This window comes from Penicillium robsamsonii (assembly GCF_028829455.1).
Source record: "Penicillium robsamsonii strain IBT 29466 chromosome Unknown utg000005l_segment0_segment0, whole genome shotgun sequence".
In the NCBI taxonomy this organism is placed as follows: Eukaryota; Fungi; Ascomycota; class Eurotiomycetes; order Eurotiales; family Aspergillaceae; genus Penicillium; species Penicillium robsamsonii.
In genome coordinates, this window is record NW_026643223.1 from 1,069,899 (window position 1) to 1,089,465 (window position 19,567).

The following is a 19,567-nucleotide window of genomic DNA, read 5'->3' on the forward strand; positions in this document are numbered from 1 at the left end:
AAAGACCATTTACTCGAAAGATATGAGAATATAAGATCATGTCCATTGCAAATTGCAATAGAAGAATAGTATGACATACACAAGCAGACCAGAACTCACTCGCTGTGCCCGGGTAAAACGATGCAGGAACTTAAGGAAAACAACGACTCACGGGAAATGAAAATCGAGATAGAAAAGAAAAAGAGATATGGAATCATATGACATGCTCAAATGAAGAGATCAAAAGAAATGCAGAAAAAATGAGTTGTATGGAGAGAAAAGAGATAGGAAAAAGGACATGCAAGGAACGCCGTGTCAGATGCTGAAAAAGAAAAAGAAACAGCCTCCAATCTTTCATGTTTTCAATGTTGTTTTTTGTTTTTCTGTGTCTGAATCTTTCCCTTTCAACACTTCCCTGGGGAAGAGGGAAAATGCGAATGAGTAAAGGAATGCGAATGAATAAGGGAATATAAAGGGGAAAAAAATAAAACAAAAGCAATGCCATCCAAATATTACAAATATTTTCCAGTTCCGGCCTTCTCTATAACATGAGCCATCGATCATAACGTCTTTCGGAGTGGGGGAATCTCGTGGATTAAAAAAGGAAAAATGGATTTGGCAGCCAGACAGTGCTGGACTGCATGCGGAGGAGAGAGTAAGGAACTTCGTGGTCGGAAACGATCGTGACGAGATTGATGAAATCGGGTCTCAAGGTCGACCGGATATTTAATGTCCCCCTTTTATATAGGGTGAGGGGAGCGGGTTTCCGTATTGGAGCCACAAGCATGAGTGCGGGATTGCAGAGTGGATAGATTCGATCTGTGCCTTGAGGGAGTTCGAATGCTGATGCTGGACTGCGGGTGTTGAATTCGTTCGGGCAGCTGTAATGCACCGAAAAGGGGCTCATGAAGAATCGGAATCGCAGTGATACGACTCGTCTTCGAATGGGTTGCGGACTATATCAATGCTTGTGGGCGGTGGTTGTCAGGCGCGTGTAGAGCGGCTCATGCTGCGTTCTGGGATTGCGGGCGGCGCAACTGGTGTGGGCGAGTATGAACGAGAGCCTCCCATGATGTCCACGTCATGTTCTTGAAGAACAACGGAGTATTTGGGGTCGCGCAGAAACTTGGGGACGGAGTCGCTTGACATCAGCTTAAAGACGGAAGTTTGAGCAAGCTCGAACAGGTGCACCACTTCTTGAAGACTCTTGAACATGGACTCGTCGTCTCCCACGGCCTTGGTCATGCGACTAGCGAGGCTGTTGCGGAGCGCGTGGTCGATGTTCAGCTCGCATGGTGAGCCGGGAGCCAAAAACGCGTTGTACAGTCCATATGCTGCGGCCAGAGTTTCCCGCACCGAGTCGACCTTGTTGAATGTACCCATCTTCTCGGCCTTGTGGTAGTTGGCAGTGAATTCTGAGACATCGAGGTAGAAAGACAAGTTCTCTTCGCACAGCGAGTAGCGCAGGAATTCACGGAAAAGCAAGCGCAGAGCGGGATCCTGAAGGATATGGGTCAACCGGGCGTTATTCGAGTCGCGCGGCATACCACGACTGTCATATGTCGTCGCAACCTCGCGGGTCTTCTCGCGCGCAATCCATCCACATACGCGCTGTCCGCGCTCGGTGATACCGTAGATGGCATACTTGGAAGGCTGGAAATGAGCATTGGTGCCGACATCGGGGTATTGTTTGTCGTCTTGGATCATAGTGATCAGGCCGTACTTGAGGAACAGCTCGGAGATCAAGCAGGTCTCCCGGCGCTCGATGGTGGTTGAACAATCCATCAACCAGTCCACCGATGCCTTTCCAGTGAATGTGTTGCTATAGACCTTTCCATCCAGAAGCTTCCGCTCCCGGGCGACCTTCACACCAACGAGACCGTTGGTGTAATCACTAAGGGAGTCCGAATCCGAGGTTGAGATACTACTCTTCACGTTCGGCCCATCCTGACCAGCAAAGCGGCGGAAGATCACCTCAATCGTCGCGCGATCATGGGACAGCTTATCGCTATCCGTATCACGCTCTAGGTTCACCAGCTGCATGGTATTGCGCGGCGACTCTAGTACATCCATCACGTGACGGGCGGTAATGCCGTTCCGCTGGCAGAAACGCTGCAAGATGTTGATTCCCTTCGGGGTAAGCTGGAAGAGGGCGCCCTTAAGCGGGAAGATCAAAAGCGCTTTGCCGTCGACGGATTCAATGAAGCGCGCATCGACAAACCGCTGGCAGACGGATCGGGCCATTTCCTTGGCCATGGAGAAAGTGGTGGTTGTGGTGGTGGTGACGATGCGGGAGGGGTCTTTTGGATCGGGCATGCGGTTGGACTGGGAGAACTTGAGGGAGCCCAAATTGTTGACGGCCTCTTCTGAGGTGAATGTGTGGTCATATCTTGTGAAACGAACGCGGTGCGAATCCAACTTCAAGCTGACCATCAATGTGGAGAACAAGTCCATGAAATCCTGCGCAAATCAGCCCAATTGTTCCAATGTTTCTTTCCCGTTCATTTGTGTTGCAACCTACCTTGGTGAAGGGGCGCTCATCCTCCGTCATGCGCAATAACCTTGACGACGTCTGATGCATTTTGGGTTCGGGCGGGGAAGGGCGGGTTTCTGGAGGTGTAGGAAGACGAATAGTCAAACGACGCTTTAAAAGCGAATTAGGAGGGTTGTCGACCAAGGCCGGAGAAGAAGGGCGTGAAGTTCCGGTCAATTGCACGTAGGTGTCTCCGTCAAATGGTGGGGTCACAGGGGCGGAGAGCTTCGGTCTCGACAGACTACTGTATGAAGTCGAGGAACGTAGTGTACTAGATAGACTAGCAAAAGCGTAGGTCTTGTGAGCTAGTGCAGCGAAAGAGCGACGATTGCGGGAGATAGAGCCGCCAAAATCAGAATAAGGAACTGAAGGAGAATCTTCTCGGCTGTGGCTCCCGGGTTGGGTTGGCATTGAATGGTTTTGAGTCTTTCGGGTTGAACCAGAGGGAAAGAAAAAAAAGTGGGTTATGCCAAACACCTGATACCGGAAAAAAACATGGGAATTCTGGAAAAAAAAAAAAAGGGTAAATTGGAAAAAAAAAAAAAAAGAAAAAAAAAAAAAAAAAGGTTTTATTAAGAGACTAAACTCTTCGAAGATAAAAATGGAAAAAAGGGTGTAAGAAGGGGGGGGGGACAGAAGGAAATTATACACAATTTCCTATTTTTTTTTTCCTGAATCAATTTGAATAAGAAAAGGAGTAAGAGAATGGGTCTAAAGGGGGGGAGAGAGAACGGGAAGAGAAAATGAATTTATTTTACCCAAAAAAATACAAATAGGAAAAAGAAATGAGAAAGAAATGAAAAAAAAAAGGAAAAAGAGAAAAAGAAAACCGAAAAAAGAAATGAAAAAAAAAAGAAATAGAACCATTCAGCCTGTCAGCCTATGATCCACAGCCACGCGTGAGCCCCGAAAGAGTTTGGCCTGCATCCAAACAACGTGGGCCATGAAGATCGGTGGGTACTGGGGGGTATTGTATACTTGTCTTTTCTATCTATGTGCATCTATCTACTCCATAGGTAACTATATAGAATATAGGCACCTTAATAGCATATGCGAATCTTGGATTTTATAGTCCACATATACTCCATATGGCAGTAGTCTGTCTATCTATATTGGTACTTCCAAATGGAGCCTACCAGGGGGGGGAACAATTAAAATGGATCGTCGTTTTCAATGATTTCATTGATTTGGATGTTGCAAAGACCGAACAGATCCGCCGATCGTGATACCGTAACAGTAATACAGAGCACCTAGTGAAATACCCAAGCCGTTTCATTGTCCACCCCTGTCTGAGTCGCGACCTTTACTGACTTGGGACTAGAGCTCTGTTTTTGACATGCCTCGGAGTAATAACGGGTAAATCCAGATCGGAATCTTCAGTGCTACATATGTACATATGCATCTATATTATATATCTTGGTACTTGGATGTTCAACGACAGACAACCATAAGATCCATGCCATCTCATGCATAAGCTCGATGGCAAGATAACCAATGGAAAGCTTGAGTCCACGTGGGAATACTTGCTGACACATTGGAAGTCTGAAATCTAAGGTTATATCGATATGATATGTTCCAATCTTGGGAGGTCGAAAGATATAACTACGTATCATCACTACCATGGAAGTCCTGTTAATTAACCTTATCGAGTGGCAAACCATTGCAATCTATGTAGATGACAACGGGGCTTTTTTGTGCTTATTCCTAAACATTGGCCCACTCTGAGCCTCGGAAAATAAATAAACGTTTTCTATGGAAATTGTACATCCGAACTGATGCCGAAGAGTGGGCATCACTTTACATCATCTCCAGATCAGAAACGTCCTACAAAGAACGAAGTACGGAGTGTCGCAATCGGAACCCCCACTTCTTCGATCCAATGGTGGGGCAATCAAGAAACCGTGGAACGCTTTCTCTCTCTGTTTTATCTAATGTTTCGTAATTTGACTTGCATATACCTAGGTAAGCTTGGATCCTGTAAATATGAAACTACATATTTTCTAAAAGGATGAGACATATATTTTATATAATGTATACTTGCACGAGGTCAAATCATTCATAGTGGGGGGAGGGGTATTTCCTTTTTGAGGACCTTGCGTGTAACCTGAAAACATCAAGGCGGTAAACAGTTAAAATAAAAAGGAAAAGTAATCTCCAGGCTTCCATGGCGATTCTAAGCGTCTTCTTTTCCTTTCGTGCACATAACCCATGTGGTCCCACGTGGGCACACGTGGAGAGCGATGCTTAGCGTCTGACCGCCAAATCCCCCTCTTACTGTTTTGCGCCTAGAGGGAGGCGCAGTCTCGCGAATCTTTCCCCTGAAAGTCTGAAGTTACGGGGCCACGGGGAGCTATCGCCAATTAATTCCAAGATTTTAAGCCTGGCTTACCAACGGTTCTGGTTCGTGTATGTTCCTGGAGTTTCACCTTACTCGTGTCAGATTTTTGCGAAAATACGGGGTTTTACCGCCCCTGAACAATTTGACACCAACCATAAATACGCGCCCCCAGTATAATATCCCCCCGCTAAGCTCTGGGGATCATGATCGTCAATTTCGTTATTCATCTATAGCCTCTTGTTATACGAGGGGACCAATACGCGAGAGGCAGGCTGGCAATTCCATGTCCGTCCAACCTCGGCGAGCTTATGCTAACGGCCAACACGAGAGCCTCATCCTACACCTGTTATTCGTTGAGACATCGCCCCCAACACGGGCAACACAAAGATGGCCCCAAGGTTTTCACCTGCATGAACCATGCTTTCAATAGAGGGTTTCAGGAAAGCTGTTCAATGCCCTGTTTAGGAGCTATCAGACACGTCAGCGAGACTTCCAGAGGCAGTGCTCACTAAGAAAACAAGGCTGGCCAACCAAACCTCCCGGAATAGGTCACGGGAAACAGCAAATACCAAACGTCAATGCGAGTTTCATCCGCTAGGTGCCGGACGACCTTACCTAGACAGGCAGTATAGTGCGCGGAACAACATTACTAGTACCTCTATCTTCAAAATCCAAAAAAAAAGGTTTGAACTAGACCGCCCAGGCACGGCCATCGAGCCATATTAAGCAAAGATACTCCAATGATTGCATAGCATATGATACGAGATTGGCTCCCCCGCAAGACGAGATTAGCCAACGAAAGTTAAATTGGATAGCGCAGATCGAATGACATTCTACATCACAGCAGAGAAAAATCTTGGAAGCGGATAAGAACATTCCAATAAGCGACATGTCATATCGCCTTTAAACTGTTGAGATCTATCGACTACGATCGATCACAATAACACGATCGAACGGCCACGTGGATATTGTAATAGAGAGAAGCAAAACAGTTTCTCATCCCAACAGGGGCAGCTCAGGTGACGAAATTGGGGGCCAAAAAGGGGTCCCCGGTCAAAAAATCTTGGCTCAGCCCTGTGTACGAGCAAAGCTGATTTGGGTCAAATTACTTCCGTGCGGCTCTACATTGAGATAGACGGGGTTTGGGGTTGGTTTCAAGGAGTCTGAGTTCACTACGGAGGACATAGCTGATCAATTTAAGGAGAAGGTTGGCGAGCAATTCGATAGCTGTGTACTTGGTACTGTATGGACGATACATAAATAGGTTACTTTCAATACAATTAGCGCTTGCATATCAGATCCATTATTGTGAGACGCTAGACTCGAAGAGAAGATGGTGGATACTATCCTTGTCGCTTTATTCCGCCTAGCATGTTGAAGTGGGTTGTGGGTTGAAGCTATCCAAAATTGAGGCCCACTAACAGATCGGCTCACGGAGATTTTCCTGTTCAGAGTTCTAAAGTTGCGGTCAGACATAACAGTAGAGATATGAGACGAATGAGACTCTAGCGATATTGTTGATCTCAGTTAAAGTATTAGTATTATTGTATCCATATTACCTGTAATTTATGCCACATGTATTGTATTTTTCTAAATGTCAACATCCCTGATGGCCACGCGACAAAGGATTCCTGCAGGCTTGAATTGCTCAGGGGTAAAAGCACCACGCAGATGCATATAATATAAATGTAATTTCGGAATGTGGATAGACATTTTGACACCAAACCTTACGAGTCATGCAAGCTCAAAAGAGCTAGTCAATCAAAAAGAATCAGCAGCCAAGAAGCCAACCCTACCCTTTTCAGGACAAGTTTGCATCCTTCGTTCAGAGTCAGGCTAGGTGGCGATCCGCACAAATAGAAAGCTTATGTATATTAGTTAGTTAGGTAGCTCTGGGGCATACCTTGGCTAAAAATATAGAAGGATTCTCATATTGTATACTCCGTACTTGGGGAGTATAGGCAACTTGGTCTCCAACATTATCACCTCCTTACCTGTTCGAGGGTCCCTGCATATAGCAGATGTACTTCATACATACTTCGAACGGCATGGTTGTATGCAGATCTCTATGGAATCCAGGGAACCAACATCCGAGAAATAGGTTCACATTTTTGTAGGAATGTGGCTTGCGCGATTGGGATTCGAACTATGCTCCGATGCTCCTTAGACGGGCTGACCATGCTAAACTCTAATCTGGTAAGCCTTGGTTGGCAGATGAAATTCCGTATTTCGACATGGACCAGGTGAGCAGGGGGTAAATAAAGGCCTAGACGGATCTCGGTCTTCGCCTGGCGGCGCCCCCTTGATGTACATCGTAGACTAAGGCACCTTGAGATGTTCTAGGCAATCGAAAATCAACCCAATCTGTAATTATAGGATCGATCTTCACTGCTGATACCCCATCAGCCGTCCAAATGTGGACAAGGCTAATACTATTCTGAGACGATGTATCACATTGTAGAGGCCGAAGTTCCCGGAGCTACGAATGTGGGGGAAGTATAGCTGAGGTTGCCACGTGGAATACCGGAGTGGTCGATAATTTAGACCTTGAGCACAGATCTGATCATCCCACAGTCACAGTAGGCCGTAACTTGTACGCAATATGTCTACCTATTTTCATAGGTGTGACCCCGTATTCGGGAGCCATGTGGCTTGCGCAGCGACCTTTGTTCCCGTAACCCAGCCATGTTTTTGCTGGGATGACAATCCTGATAAAGAGCCTGATTGACAGAAACTCTCCTTGCGAGACTAGCGAAAACACTAGTGGACTCCCGTGCACGCAGCACTATGTGAACAGAGCCTCATCTGATCTCTTGCCTATTCAGTAGCACGCAGGGGGAGATGGTACATATGTACCCTGTATCCCCTGGCACTGTACGGAGTACGGAGTAGCCGAGCTGATGCTCATTTCTTGGAACCGTCAGATTTGGCTTTGGTGTACTTTTGACTCGCTCGGACTCGATGATCAGTTCTCGCACATCCCAATGGAGAGATATTGCGAGTCGGTAAGAAACACTGATTAGCGGGTATATTCGGAGTAGATAAGGGAGGATCTTCCATGTGGTGAAGTACATAGAACCTTGTGCTCACATAGTTAAATCGAGATGATTACCTAATTGTACATATCGTACTCCCGAGGTCGTTTAGGCCGTTTGTGGTAACGTCCCTTTTGCCCGTGTTTGTTATACGCGTATATGATACCATATAAAATACGAAGAATTTGGTTCACTCCACTTGCTGAAAACAGATAGTGCGGTAGTGATCACGTCATTGACTTTGAATGGTTTACAACATAGACTAAGACTTTAATGTGACTTGAATCATGTAACATAGTAACATCCATGGTACAGTCCCGGCCGAACTGGGACGGCGAACTCCGGTGCGAAAACATTTGAAACGCTAGAAGCCTTCTAGAAGGATTCTAGAAGACGCTAAGAAGCCACGTTTTGAATTATTCCATGGTTCAGACAAATGCCTTCGCCTGTTTCTCCCCTTTCTGTTGATTAAGGGGCCAATATATTGCAAGAACCTTGTTTCTGGCCATTTCTTCTTTGTGGTTTTCTGTTCCTGAAAATCCTACTGATCTCAGGGTATGCCCGAGGAAGGCTTGGCAAGGGTGAACTATGGCACTAAGGATTACTTAAGATGCATCGAGCCAATTAAGTATTTATTAACGAGAAACAATACAAGGTATATTGTATATAGAATAGTTTCATAAGAGTTTCATATTGGATCTACTTGTATCTGGTTTATGATGTATATAGTAAGAATAAACTCGAAAAAGAGAAAGAAACCCCCCTTTCGGATGGGTGTTTCCATTTTAATGTACAATATCCTCCATATCCATACATCGACCGTACAACTCCACCTTCAGACACGGCAGAAGAGCCACACGGGAACAAAAGGACCTTCAAGTCCACGTGGCAGATCGGCAAAACACCGGTGACAGAGAGAACAGCCGAGTTACATATGCAGCTACAACCCTACCTGGTTAGCCTGTGAGATAACACGTTATTCCGACTGGCTAACTAAATCCCAGGTTATTACTGGTCATATCTAGGAAAGTCATCTATGTATACGGTCAAGGTTATTTACTACTTTCTATGTTTCGCGGCTAACAATAAGAGGGGAAATCTCCAAAAAAGACTTCAGCCATAAGCGGCCGACCGTAAAACCGCATGTGTCCCTTACCTCTCTGTCTTCATAGATTTCACTCTCCAATTCATGATCTACTTCATGATCTCATTTACTATCTTCCAGTAGTACATCCAAACAATGGGCAGTCAAGTCAAGTATGCTTCAAAGAAACAAAAGATATCCATACAATACACTTTTTTCGTAGAACACGCTTATTGTTCGTAAACCATGTCGTAGCCGCCAAAGCAAGCAAGTATCATTAGGAAGACACTATCAAGCGACGATAAAACGCAGAGCAACCAAATGCCAAAGGCGATGATCACCAAACTACGCCTTGTTGGACCTTGTGCTTAACCTTGAGTTTCCAGACCGGAGGTTTCGAACAGTGCGCATTTGCCATCTTTAGAAGAAAGTCAGGATTATTAGACCAAAGCAGCTTGCGCAATCGATCATCGATGTCTTTCTTCTCCTTTACCGTAAACTCAAACCCTCGGTCGTGTATACAGCAACTACACTCAATAATACAGCGCCCAATTCCTTGCCCATTTTTGGTGGTTAATTGACGTTTCTCACAGCATGCACAGTCCCGCCCACCATAACTTCCTTTACTAATACAATACAGTCTTCAACAAGCTTTCCCGGGAGATACCAGCCAGGATTACTCTGTAAGGAATTATAGCACTTCCTTATGGATCCTATACCGAGGAAACGCTCCTCTTTGTAGAGTTTCCGCTGTCAATAGTAACGTTCTTTTTTACTTTCTATAACTTCTCTTCAAGTACGCTAAGTTAGAATTCGTTATCGTCTTTATTTAGACTTTTTTTTTGCAGCTTTATTTTTGTTATTCAACGCATTTTCTCGTTAAACGGTTAATCGGAGCGAGTTTTAGACCAAGATAATATTGATAAAGAGGTCAGCATAGTATGTAGAAAAGACGCTACGGTGAAGCCACGCGTGTTCATCGCTATATCTGTACTTTAGGGTGGCAGATAAAGGTTATCTCCAAACATCTTGGGGGTTTCAAGATATGGATAACGTTGAAGCCATAAGTGAACCCTTCAAAATCAAGAGAAGATAAAGAAGATCGGAATTATCTCATTGTTAAGTCATCATGATCTTGCCTCACTTCCTAAGGGTTCACATATCAGCCGGTGCTAAATACCTAGTGGATTTGACCATTTAGCCGCAGACAGGTACACCTACAGGCCCTACTTGGGTACTAGACCTCATATTGGAAGCCTAACCCATCAAACAGTTAAAGATCATTAAAAAATTTAGGGAGAAAAAGCAAATCTGCATGGCAGATACTGGGAATATATAAGCTACAGTATATCAGAAATATTCATAAGATGAAAGCAAGAGAAATGTAATATAAAAGGAGCAAGTGACAATTTAGGAAGGCACGTACTGGTTCCCTGTAAACCTCCCTTCCCCCTTCTCCTTTTTACAAATGAATTAGCAAGCCTTTTGGCATACAAGGCCCTATACAAAACCATCTCGGAAAGACATCTTTCTCATTTCCCCTAGTACCATGTACCATCGATCTTACCATCGTGGGGCGATCTTCTTGCTTGCATAGCGTATGGATAGACAGTAAGTCCTCCTGAGATATCTATGATCAAAGAGAAGAGCGAAAAGCAGTAGTTGACCACCAATTTCTATAGCCTCATGTCCTGGAATTGGCCATTTGGATTGCTGCCGACGTAAACCTGGCTACCGGGTAGATACATTGCTGCAACGACAGCGAGATCCATGTAAGATTCCTTACTCCCTCAAATGCTTCATAGAGACCAGTGCTGATAGATGTTTTGAACACCTAGACTAGCGTGGCTCTAATCCAATTCGCAGAGCTAGCCACGGGGGATGGAAATTACAAGGAGGACGCCCTTTATGACAAGCTTGATGCCGTCGATATCTAAATCCCGAATTCATCGCCGCAGGCCTCCTTCATTCTGTGGGCTATTTGGTGTGGTATTTTCTTGTGGTCCTGGGTGGAAGAGGGAACTTACTACCATCACGACACAACAAATGCTGATGTACGGACTGGGTCGCTCTTCGACTCGAGCACACTGTCAGAATATACCAAAGATTCTACAACAGACAGCCGTCCATCTTCCAGCCATCTTTTTGAATCCGGACATCACCTACAAAAGCTGCTGGCGCAGCCAATAAGATACATGCTCGATTCCAAGTTCGGATTCCATGACTAGGAAACAATCTTCTTCACCAAAACCAATATCATGTCGATCTCGGCCAATGGCGAGTGGAGTGCTCCCCAGTTCAACGAAGATGAAGCGGGTGTTTGAGCTTATCAATAGCTTCGAAGAAAATATTTATAACGAAATTCCAAAAAGACTAAAAAGACACGGCAAGGCCGTACAAGCCGACCCACTATTCAGACTTGGAGTAGTTGCCGAAGACTTGAAACTCACTAAATAATGACTTGCATCGTAATCTTGGAGTTTCACACCCATGTGGCCTGATGGATGCAGAGTGATCTGCTTTGTTTCATAGTGATTCACTCAATTTGTTGATGTTGCGGGGATTCTCAGTTGATATGATGATTCCGGCTTAGTCGGTTACTCACATGGTATGATCACAGTTCCGCGAACAACCTTTACGCAGATAATGTCGAGAATCATGCACCTCGCAACGGGCACGGGTTGCATATGATACTTGTACAGATTTGAGGCATCGCAGGGATCTATACCCCATACCCGACCTAATCGAAGGTCAATGTTCTCGTCAAGACAGAGAAGGCTGCTCATTTCTTATTCACCGAGTTATCTCCATCGATACCAGCCCATTCCACATACCTCGGCCATACGGAATACTCGTCATTTTCTGCTCCACGTGGAGACGGAAGTTGTCCGATTGATAATGATCGTCGCAAGGAAATTGAAAACATGTTTCCGGAGTACAAGTTGAAGATTATCTTGGATATCTGATATTGACTCCAAGGCCTAATAGCCGACCCAAGCCTCCCATTCGAAGGAATAACCATCCGACTCAAGACAGCCCTCCGATCACCGTTAACCCTGCAACCACAGAGGCTTGGCAAGACATGCAAGGCGTGCAAGCCACCAAGTCTGAAGAAATGCGAAAATGCAAGGACTATTCAAAGCGGGGTAGTCTAGACGCATTTTTTGCCAAGCTGGTGACTGAAGATCCTTGATTTTCTCCCCGAACTTGAAAATGTCTGCAGATCATTGCAGTCCACACGGAAGGCTGCGGCCCAAATCCAAGAGAACACCACGTTGCACAAAGGTCCGCTCTTATTAACTCATTCACTCCTGAAACCAGTCTGTTTCGAGAAAAACAGTCCAGCCCCTCAAGAGGAAGACACGTTCGGGCTATCGCATGGTTAAATGCACTCGGGCTTTGCACATCTGTCTGATACAAATGTCCTATATAGCAGACGGAAACGATCTGCAACCTGCAGTATGAGCTGGATTCCTAACGGCTAGTTCTAGCACTAGACAGGGCTACGGAGTACGGAGTAGGTATCAAGCCATGCGAGTGTTGCAGCATTGTGGAGTCTACTCTGCTTTTGGCTGGATTTGGGCTCTGCTCTCTGTGTTTCACTCGAAATAACATATAGTGAGTGATAAAGATGTTTTTACTTCCAATCCACACATCCACAATGGAACCTAAATACCCGCAAGCCTCCGTGAGTTGCTATTCAGATGTAGATTTCACCTGGTACAGTGATCGGTGGCCTGCATGCAGACTAATATGCTCAACGCACTTGCCCCCCCTCCTTTTTTTTTCCATTTCTGGGTAAAAATCTGAGAATGCGACCTGTCACTTTCAACACATGGCAAGCCACATGCATGTGTTGAAATGCCGCGTGTTAGGGGTCCAATAGAATACAAAATGGCAATCTAGAAGCACAGTTGCATATCCCTATAATATATCTATCTTTTAATTGAGCAAGGAGATCAACAAGGCAGGGAGATTCGTAGCCAACATTACCATTGCCATAACTCTCCATTAAAAACACAAAGTGTCGAAGAAAAAAATATGTAAGGTCTGCCCTTCCGTTACCTTGCATGTCTTCTGAAGAGCCAACCAGCCACTTTTGAAATGATCAAGATGGGATTATCTAATGAGACCCCGATATCGCCCCCCTCTAGGGGTCTGTATTCGGAGAGGGAGCATACACCATCGAACCTTGGAGGTAAAAGCAAGGATGACGTGATTGATCACACTGGGACGATGGGAAGGATCGGCAGATTTGGAGGGTAGATTTGCGACTAGTGATGTGCTTAAAGAAGCTCGGGGTGCTTGCTTTTTTTGTTTTCCATGCGGGTATAGTCCATGTCTTTGTTTTGTGATATATTCAATACCGGATACTTGAGGTCGGGGCATAGGTCGGGACTAGAGTTTCCCTAGGGCTGAGTTAAGTTTTCCGTCTCTACGGAGGAAGAGTATAGAATTCCGGGAACTGCTTGTGGTGGTATTTGGCTTGTGTTTGGTGTTGTGCTGATCTCATTCTTCAAAGCTTGTATACTGGGAAGGAGTACGAGATGACTTGATATCAATTCCAAAATGACCGGAGATTAATTATGTATTCCGACTAGCAACTCATTCATGATAAACTGGATAGTTAGAAACCCAAATGATATGCTTATCATTGGCGCAAATAACGCAACACAGTAATACATTGCTCGCAATATATCCAAATTACTGACAAGTTTATTCGCGCCACCACTGGCCCAAAGCACCTCCGGAGCCCGCCATTTCAATGACCTCCTCGAAACTGATTTCCACACGGAACATCTGCCCGTCAGCAGTGCCGTTCCCACTACCCACGGGAGTCACAAGTCCCCAGCTGAGCAGCTTTTCCCAGGACTCTCGGGCTACATCTCGGCCCCAGACACGGCCTGGTGTGGCAGCAGCTCCCGAGACTGAAGCAGATATCTTTGCGGAGGTCAGAAGCCGAACGTATTCTGCATATGCGGCGGGGAACGAAAGCGAAAGTGGTGCAATGCTATGTGACTGGGACCCGTCGTTTCCGGGGTCGAATAGGGCTGCTAAACGGGTGGCGGCTACCAACAACGCCAGTGGCAATGATGAGGGACTAGATGATGTGATGGATGTGGAGAAAGGGAGAGGTGCTGGGTCGGGGCAATCAAGGGATTGGGAAGCGAAGCTTTTCGGGGTTGGGACTTCGGGCATGGGCGTGTCGGCGGTTGATACACTTTGTAGCAAGTCGCTGATGGGGAGAAGCGCGCTGTTGAAAAACTCCTTTACTGATTTGGTTTGGTTGTAGATGCGCTTGAGGTGGAATTGGAATTCTTTGTCATTCCACATATGCTGTTTTCAAGAGCGAGGTTTAGCAAAAGTTCAATTGACTGGATAAAGGGAAACATGACAGATCTTACCTTCAAATATTCCTTCCACCCCTCTAGCAGTGTATTCCATTTGTTCGACTCCACTAGAGTGTGTTCAGATCCAAGTTCATCTGCAATATCAGTCATTTCGGCATTACTGAGATCCAGGCTCCCTAGGCAGATATCTGAAAAGGTGTCGAAGGAGCGAGGTAGAGGAACATAAGTATATCGATGACTAAATCGACTCTTGACACGCTTCTCAAGCATTTCAGTTACGTCGACTTTTGTCGTGAGCCCAATGACCGCGATGGGGGCTTTGCGGGCCTGGGCAATATCAAACAGATTATACAACAGAGTCTGTCGCGGGTGGGTGACGAATAGGTCGAACTCATCCAACAAAATCACGATAGATTTCGCAGCAGTCTTTGACCCTGGGTCCCCAGAAGCCCCAAAGAGCTCCTCTGGGTGCGACAATAGAGCCAAGAGTGTGGCCATCGTATCCGCATAAGAACTGACCTTGGCCGCATCTTCCTCGGTATGCATCTCACGGCCAAGTTGGCGCCACATCTCGCGCAAAGCAAGACGGTCATCTGTGTGTAAGAATCCATTGAGACGAACGACGTGGAAATCGTTGCTGTGATCCTTTTTAAGGGACGAAATGATGGATTCCACAATCGCGGTCTTGCCGCACCCTCTGGATCCAAGAAGAAGCATGGAGTTACCCTCGCCGATGGAAACCGTCTGTTCAATGAGCTGATGAACTTTTTGGTATTCAGATTCTAGTCCTTGCACTGGAATCTGCCGTTTCCCTGATAGCTTTTCGAGTAGAATAGTCGAGAGAATACGCATTTCGTCCTCAAGCCCCGTCTGACAGAGCGCTTGGAAGTTTTCAGCATACTCTGGCATTGGCTCGGAGACATCGGCGGTCTCAGGCACCTCCGGCTGGTAATACAGATCTTCCTGGAGTTGCATGGTAACGAGGTCATCCAAGCCGTCCTGATACTCAGGCGAAGGCGACTTTTCTTTCGGCTCTGCGACCAAGGCTTTCTTGGATCTGGACTTCGCGGTAGTTCTCGCGGTAGTCCTTGTTGTGGTTCTCGCGGCGGGTCTCGCGGTAGTTTTCTTCGATCTGTTCCTTGTGGTTGTACGAGGGGCGGGTTCCGGGGAAGACTCGTCGAGGTCCATGTCATCTTCATCATCGTCATCGTCATCCTCCTCCTCTTCTTCAGAATCGGGCTCGTCTTCGTCTTCCACTGGAGATTGGCGCGGCTTTTGCACACTTCGGTTGGCGCGCGCGCTTCGCGAAGGAGTATTTGCTGGTTTTCTCCTCGATGATGGGGTTACGGCTTCCTCCTCGTACCTTTTTGGCGTTTTGCGCTGCCGTCCGCTTGACCGTGTCCCAACGCGTGCCGGGGTTTGTGACTCGTCTTTCTCGTCGCCATCTTGGCCCGTCGTTGCAGAGTCTGGTTTGTCTTCGCCGCGGAGAGATCGACGCCGTGATGCACTTTTCACCGGCGTGGGAGAAGTTCTGTTGTTGTTGGGAGATGACGGGACGGAGAATACATCTTGATTATCATTTCCCATCTCGATGTCTCCATCATCGTCCTCGGAGACCCTTCTCCTCTTAGTTGCTCGGGTATCTTTCATGGCTGTAGTTTGAAGAAATGGAATCGCTGGTATCGGGGAGTTTCCAATTCGACGAAAATGTATTTCCTTCAGGGCAAAGAAATCGAAGTGGGGATCATTGGTGGTTGTCCTGTCGAATAAGTGTTTGCGCCTGTGTCAATTAAAATCAGATTCCATCAATGCTGTTTATTGCCGACCAGCTTGAACTCAGGAGCTCGCCCGAAAGCATTGACGTACAATTGTGAGAAACTCAATGGCGCATCCGTTGTTGATCAAGGCCAACAAGCGCAGCTCGTCTGAATCAACTTGGAACAGAAGTCCTGCGTGATTCTGGTTCAGTTGCGTTCAAAAGGGTCGGCCGGACAACAAATTGACCGATTTTCGCCTCAGGCCGAGACGCGTGACGCGAAGTCAGGTGTTTCACTCCCAAGGAGTCTTCCCTTGAGATTTGGGATTTATTTTCTTGTCTTGAGGTATCCTTGAAATTGTTCTTTGGCTTGAACTTGGTATGTGTTCTTGAATATCTCCTTGACTTGATGGATTGTAAAGATCGCATCTTGTGGCCTACAACTTGCCCAACATACTACAAAACAAAACATAAAAGACAGAAAGGCGAACATAGCTATGGATAGTATATCCAATTCAAGCATCGTATCTATCCAAGCACATCTGATCCGTTCGGTGTACCGATTTCACAACAGCCGAGGTCCAATATCTGTTATCCCGAGCTACGGTACTTAGCTATTTCGACTTCCAACAATACTTCTTCCCCCAAATTCATTTGATTTTTATTTGCCATTCCTTTCAGAGATCATGTCAGATAACGCAATAAGCGCCCCATCCAGGGAATTGGACGAGTTCGAGAAGCTCGTCTACGAGTATACGGGACGAATGGGCGTGGGGAGCGAGGGAGTAAGTACCATGTGCAGCAACATAAATCATATGAACTGCATCTCCTATCTACGCACCTCTACTACACATAATTGAATTCCAGCGCTTACTCTTATCCCAACTTCAAAGCATTGGGATGTCGATGCCCGCGGCTGTAATCTCCGCTTCGAATCCGCAACGCGCGGTCCTCCGGCAACAGTCTCGTTCCTTTTGACGATTACTCCTGCACTGAGCAATTACATGGGTAACCTCCATGGAGGCTGTGCTGCTACTTTGATCGATGTTCTTTCAACCACTATCTTGTTGGGCGTTTCCGAGCCGGGCAGGTTTGCTCTCGGAGGTGTCAGTCGCAACCTCAAGGTGACCTATCTGCGTCCTGTACCTACGGGGATGGAGGTGCGTCTCGTTTGTGAGATTGTGCATGTTGGCAAGCGGTTGGCATTGCTTCGGGCTGAGATTCAGAAGGCGGAGAGTGGTGATGTTTGTGTGGTTGGTGAACATGAGAAGGCCAATACCGACCCGGAGGTGACGCAGAGGATTTGATTTAGTTTTGATGGATATCAATTGTATAGATTTCATTTGCATCAATCTAGTTGCCAAATTCTAGCCATTGTAGGAGCGAAGAGAATGTAATCTATGGCTGTGGTGACCAGAAATATTGTGCTTCGTTTGTTATGGATAGGGAAGGGCGCACAAAGAACAGACTATCGCACATGCCCAAGAGAAATATAATCAACCAATCTAAGTAGTACTAGATTATGCGATTGTCAAGGCGAGGATGTCTTTTTACTCGGTGGCCAGTTGCTGGTCTTCCCGGAGACCCTCGACCTTCAACTCCTCGCCAGTGGCACGGCGGTACACATCACGGACATCATCTGGGAGATATGGTTAGTAAGCAATTGATATATTTCTAATCATGGAATAGCTTACCGGTTGTAGTCTCGAAGTGTGATGTGGAGTCATAGCTCTTAGAAATGAAGATGTTGGACTCCGAGCCATCATCGGTGGGCTCGTAGAGAGGGATGGGGGGACCCATGAACTTCTCTTCAATCTTGCCCAGGCGCTCGAAGCCAGCCTCAAGCTCAAGGTGGTGGTTGGCATCGTTCTCGGCGATAGTGGACACGATGGCGATGTAGTAGCCCTTGGGGCAGACGTTATGAGCGGACGAGACCATGGCAATGTAAATGTCTGGAGAGGTTAGGGCACTGTCCATAAATCGGGGCCGTATAAAACTCACCATGCTTGCGTCCAACCTGGGACTGGGGAATGATCAGTTGTACAGAGTCGCTGCTGTCGGTCTTATCGATAGGGTGGTTCAGAATACAGATAGCCTTCAGCAGGTATCCGGTGACCTTGGACTTGCTCGGGAAGTAAGAAGGATCGGCGATGATCTTCTTGGTCTTGGTCTCGAACTTCATGGCCTCGGATTGGTTGTCCCGGTCCTTCATGGTCGCCTTGATGCCGGAAACCTTGCCATTCTCGTAAAGCACCTCGTCAATGTCGGTGTTCAGCATGTAGGTACCGCCGTAAATAGCGGACAGACGAGCAAAGCCCTGGGGCAGCTCGCCAAGGCCGTAGAGAGGGTAGATGTAAGGCGATTTTCCGTAGCGTGCCATGGAGTTGACGTATAGGCGGATGCGGTTAATGGTTTCGACGGCGGCGCCGCTCTTGTTGATATATTCGTCCGATGGGTACAAAGCCATAGAGTGACCAACGAAGTCGCGAGTGTTATCCTCGAGGCCAAATTTGTCGTAAACCTCCTTCATCGTGCAAGTATGGATGTTCAATCCTGATCTCCATTAGCTATTCGCTTTGATAAACTGCCGAACTGAGGTTGCAAATACTCACCCTGGTGGCTGGCTGGGTCATCCTCCTTGAAATCACCAACCCACTCGAGGAACTTCTTGGCACGGCGCTTCTCGAACATGCCCATGAGCGATGAGCGGAGAGCTTCACCGGCATCAGAGGGCACCTTGGCCACGGTCGCCTTGGGACCCTTGCCTTGCTGGACATAGCTGCCAGCAATCTGCTTGAACTCGAGGTACCGAGTAACGTCTGTAGACACCAGAATATTGGTCAACTCTCCATTGGACATGAGCAGCTTGGGGACCAAGTCGATGTTCCAGTCATTGACCCTCCCGTATTTCTTCCATGGCTCCTCGCCGGGGCGGACGTTGCCGTATTTCTTGAACAACTGCAGATGGTGTCAATAGTGTAAGTCGAGCATTAATTGGGTGCACATACTGCTTCGATATTGATGGAAGCTGCTTCTCTGTGGCCATTGTGAGCTATTTTGATCTTGGTGCCGTCATCGCGAGCTTCTCCGCCTGACTTACCCTCCATAGTGATCATTGCGATCGATGTGAAGGACCTTGTTACCCTTCACACTAAGGACACTGTAGTTGAAAACAATGAGAAAAATGTTGGAATCATTAAAATTCTAGCTCAAAGACCTACCCAGACAAAACACACTCGGTCAGGCCTGAAAGAATTGGTCAGTGTTGACTTAGAGGGGGGGTGGCGGGGTTAGCAACATACCAGTGCCGAGCACCACAACATCGTATTCTGGGGCGATCTCGTCCATAATGAATATGGAAGATACTAGTGGAGGAAGATAGAAAGTTTCAAAAGAATGAGAAGAAGAGAAAGTTGAACTATCACCCCGCGGACGAAGCGGTAAGAAAGGGGAACTAGTTGACGGATCCGCCACTAGTGAGTTACCTCACG

The 19,567-nt window shown here is 46.6% G+C and overlaps 4 protein-coding genes across 4 annotated transcripts; 1 reads left to right on the forward strand and 3 right to left on the reverse strand.

The window, feature by feature from the left end:
• Nucleotides 1-963: 963 nt before the first annotated feature.
• Nucleotides 964-2,923, reverse strand: flbA (developmental regulator FlbA; the record flags this gene model as incomplete). Its single annotated transcript, XM_057232706.1, has 2 exons — nucleotides 964-2,439; nucleotides 2,501-2,923. 2 exons carry the CDS (start codon nucleotides 2,921-2,923, stop codon nucleotides 964-966), a joined length of 1,899 nt encoding a protein of 632 aa, XP_057082248.1.
• A 10,762-nt stretch (nucleotides 2,924-13,685) lies between these two features.
• On the reverse strand, nucleotides 13,686-15,970 carry N7447_008445 (origin recognition complex subunit 4; the record flags this gene model as incomplete). Its single annotated transcript, XM_057232707.1, has 2 exons — nucleotides 13,686-14,306; nucleotides 14,375-15,970. The coding sequence occupies 2 exons, from the start codon at nucleotides 15,968-15,970 to the stop codon at nucleotides 13,686-13,688; spliced, it is 2,217 nt and encodes a 738-aa protein (XP_057082249.1).
• A 792-nt stretch (nucleotides 15,971-16,762) lies between these two features.
• On the forward strand, nucleotides 16,763-17,383 carry N7447_008446 (PaaI family thioesterase; the record flags this gene model as incomplete). The annotated part of the gene is made up of 2 exons (XM_057232708.1): nucleotides 16,763-16,861; nucleotides 16,970-17,383. 2 exons carry the CDS (start codon nucleotides 16,763-16,765, stop codon nucleotides 17,381-17,383), a joined length of 513 nt encoding a protein of 170 aa, XP_057082250.1.
• A 243-nt stretch (nucleotides 17,384-17,626) lies between these two features.
• Nucleotides 17,627-19,424, reverse strand: N7447_008447 (secretory pathway gdp dissociation inhibitor; the record flags this gene model as incomplete). Its single annotated transcript, XM_057232709.1, has 8 exons — nucleotides 17,627-17,715; nucleotides 17,771-18,028; nucleotides 18,078-18,629; nucleotides 18,689-19,034; nucleotides 19,085-19,112; nucleotides 19,177-19,236; nucleotides 19,298-19,322; nucleotides 19,379-19,424. The coding sequence occupies 8 exons, from the start codon at nucleotides 19,422-19,424 to the stop codon at nucleotides 17,627-17,629; spliced, it is 1,404 nt and encodes a 467-aa protein (XP_057082251.1).
• Between the last annotated feature and the right edge of the window lie 143 nt (nucleotides 19,425-19,567).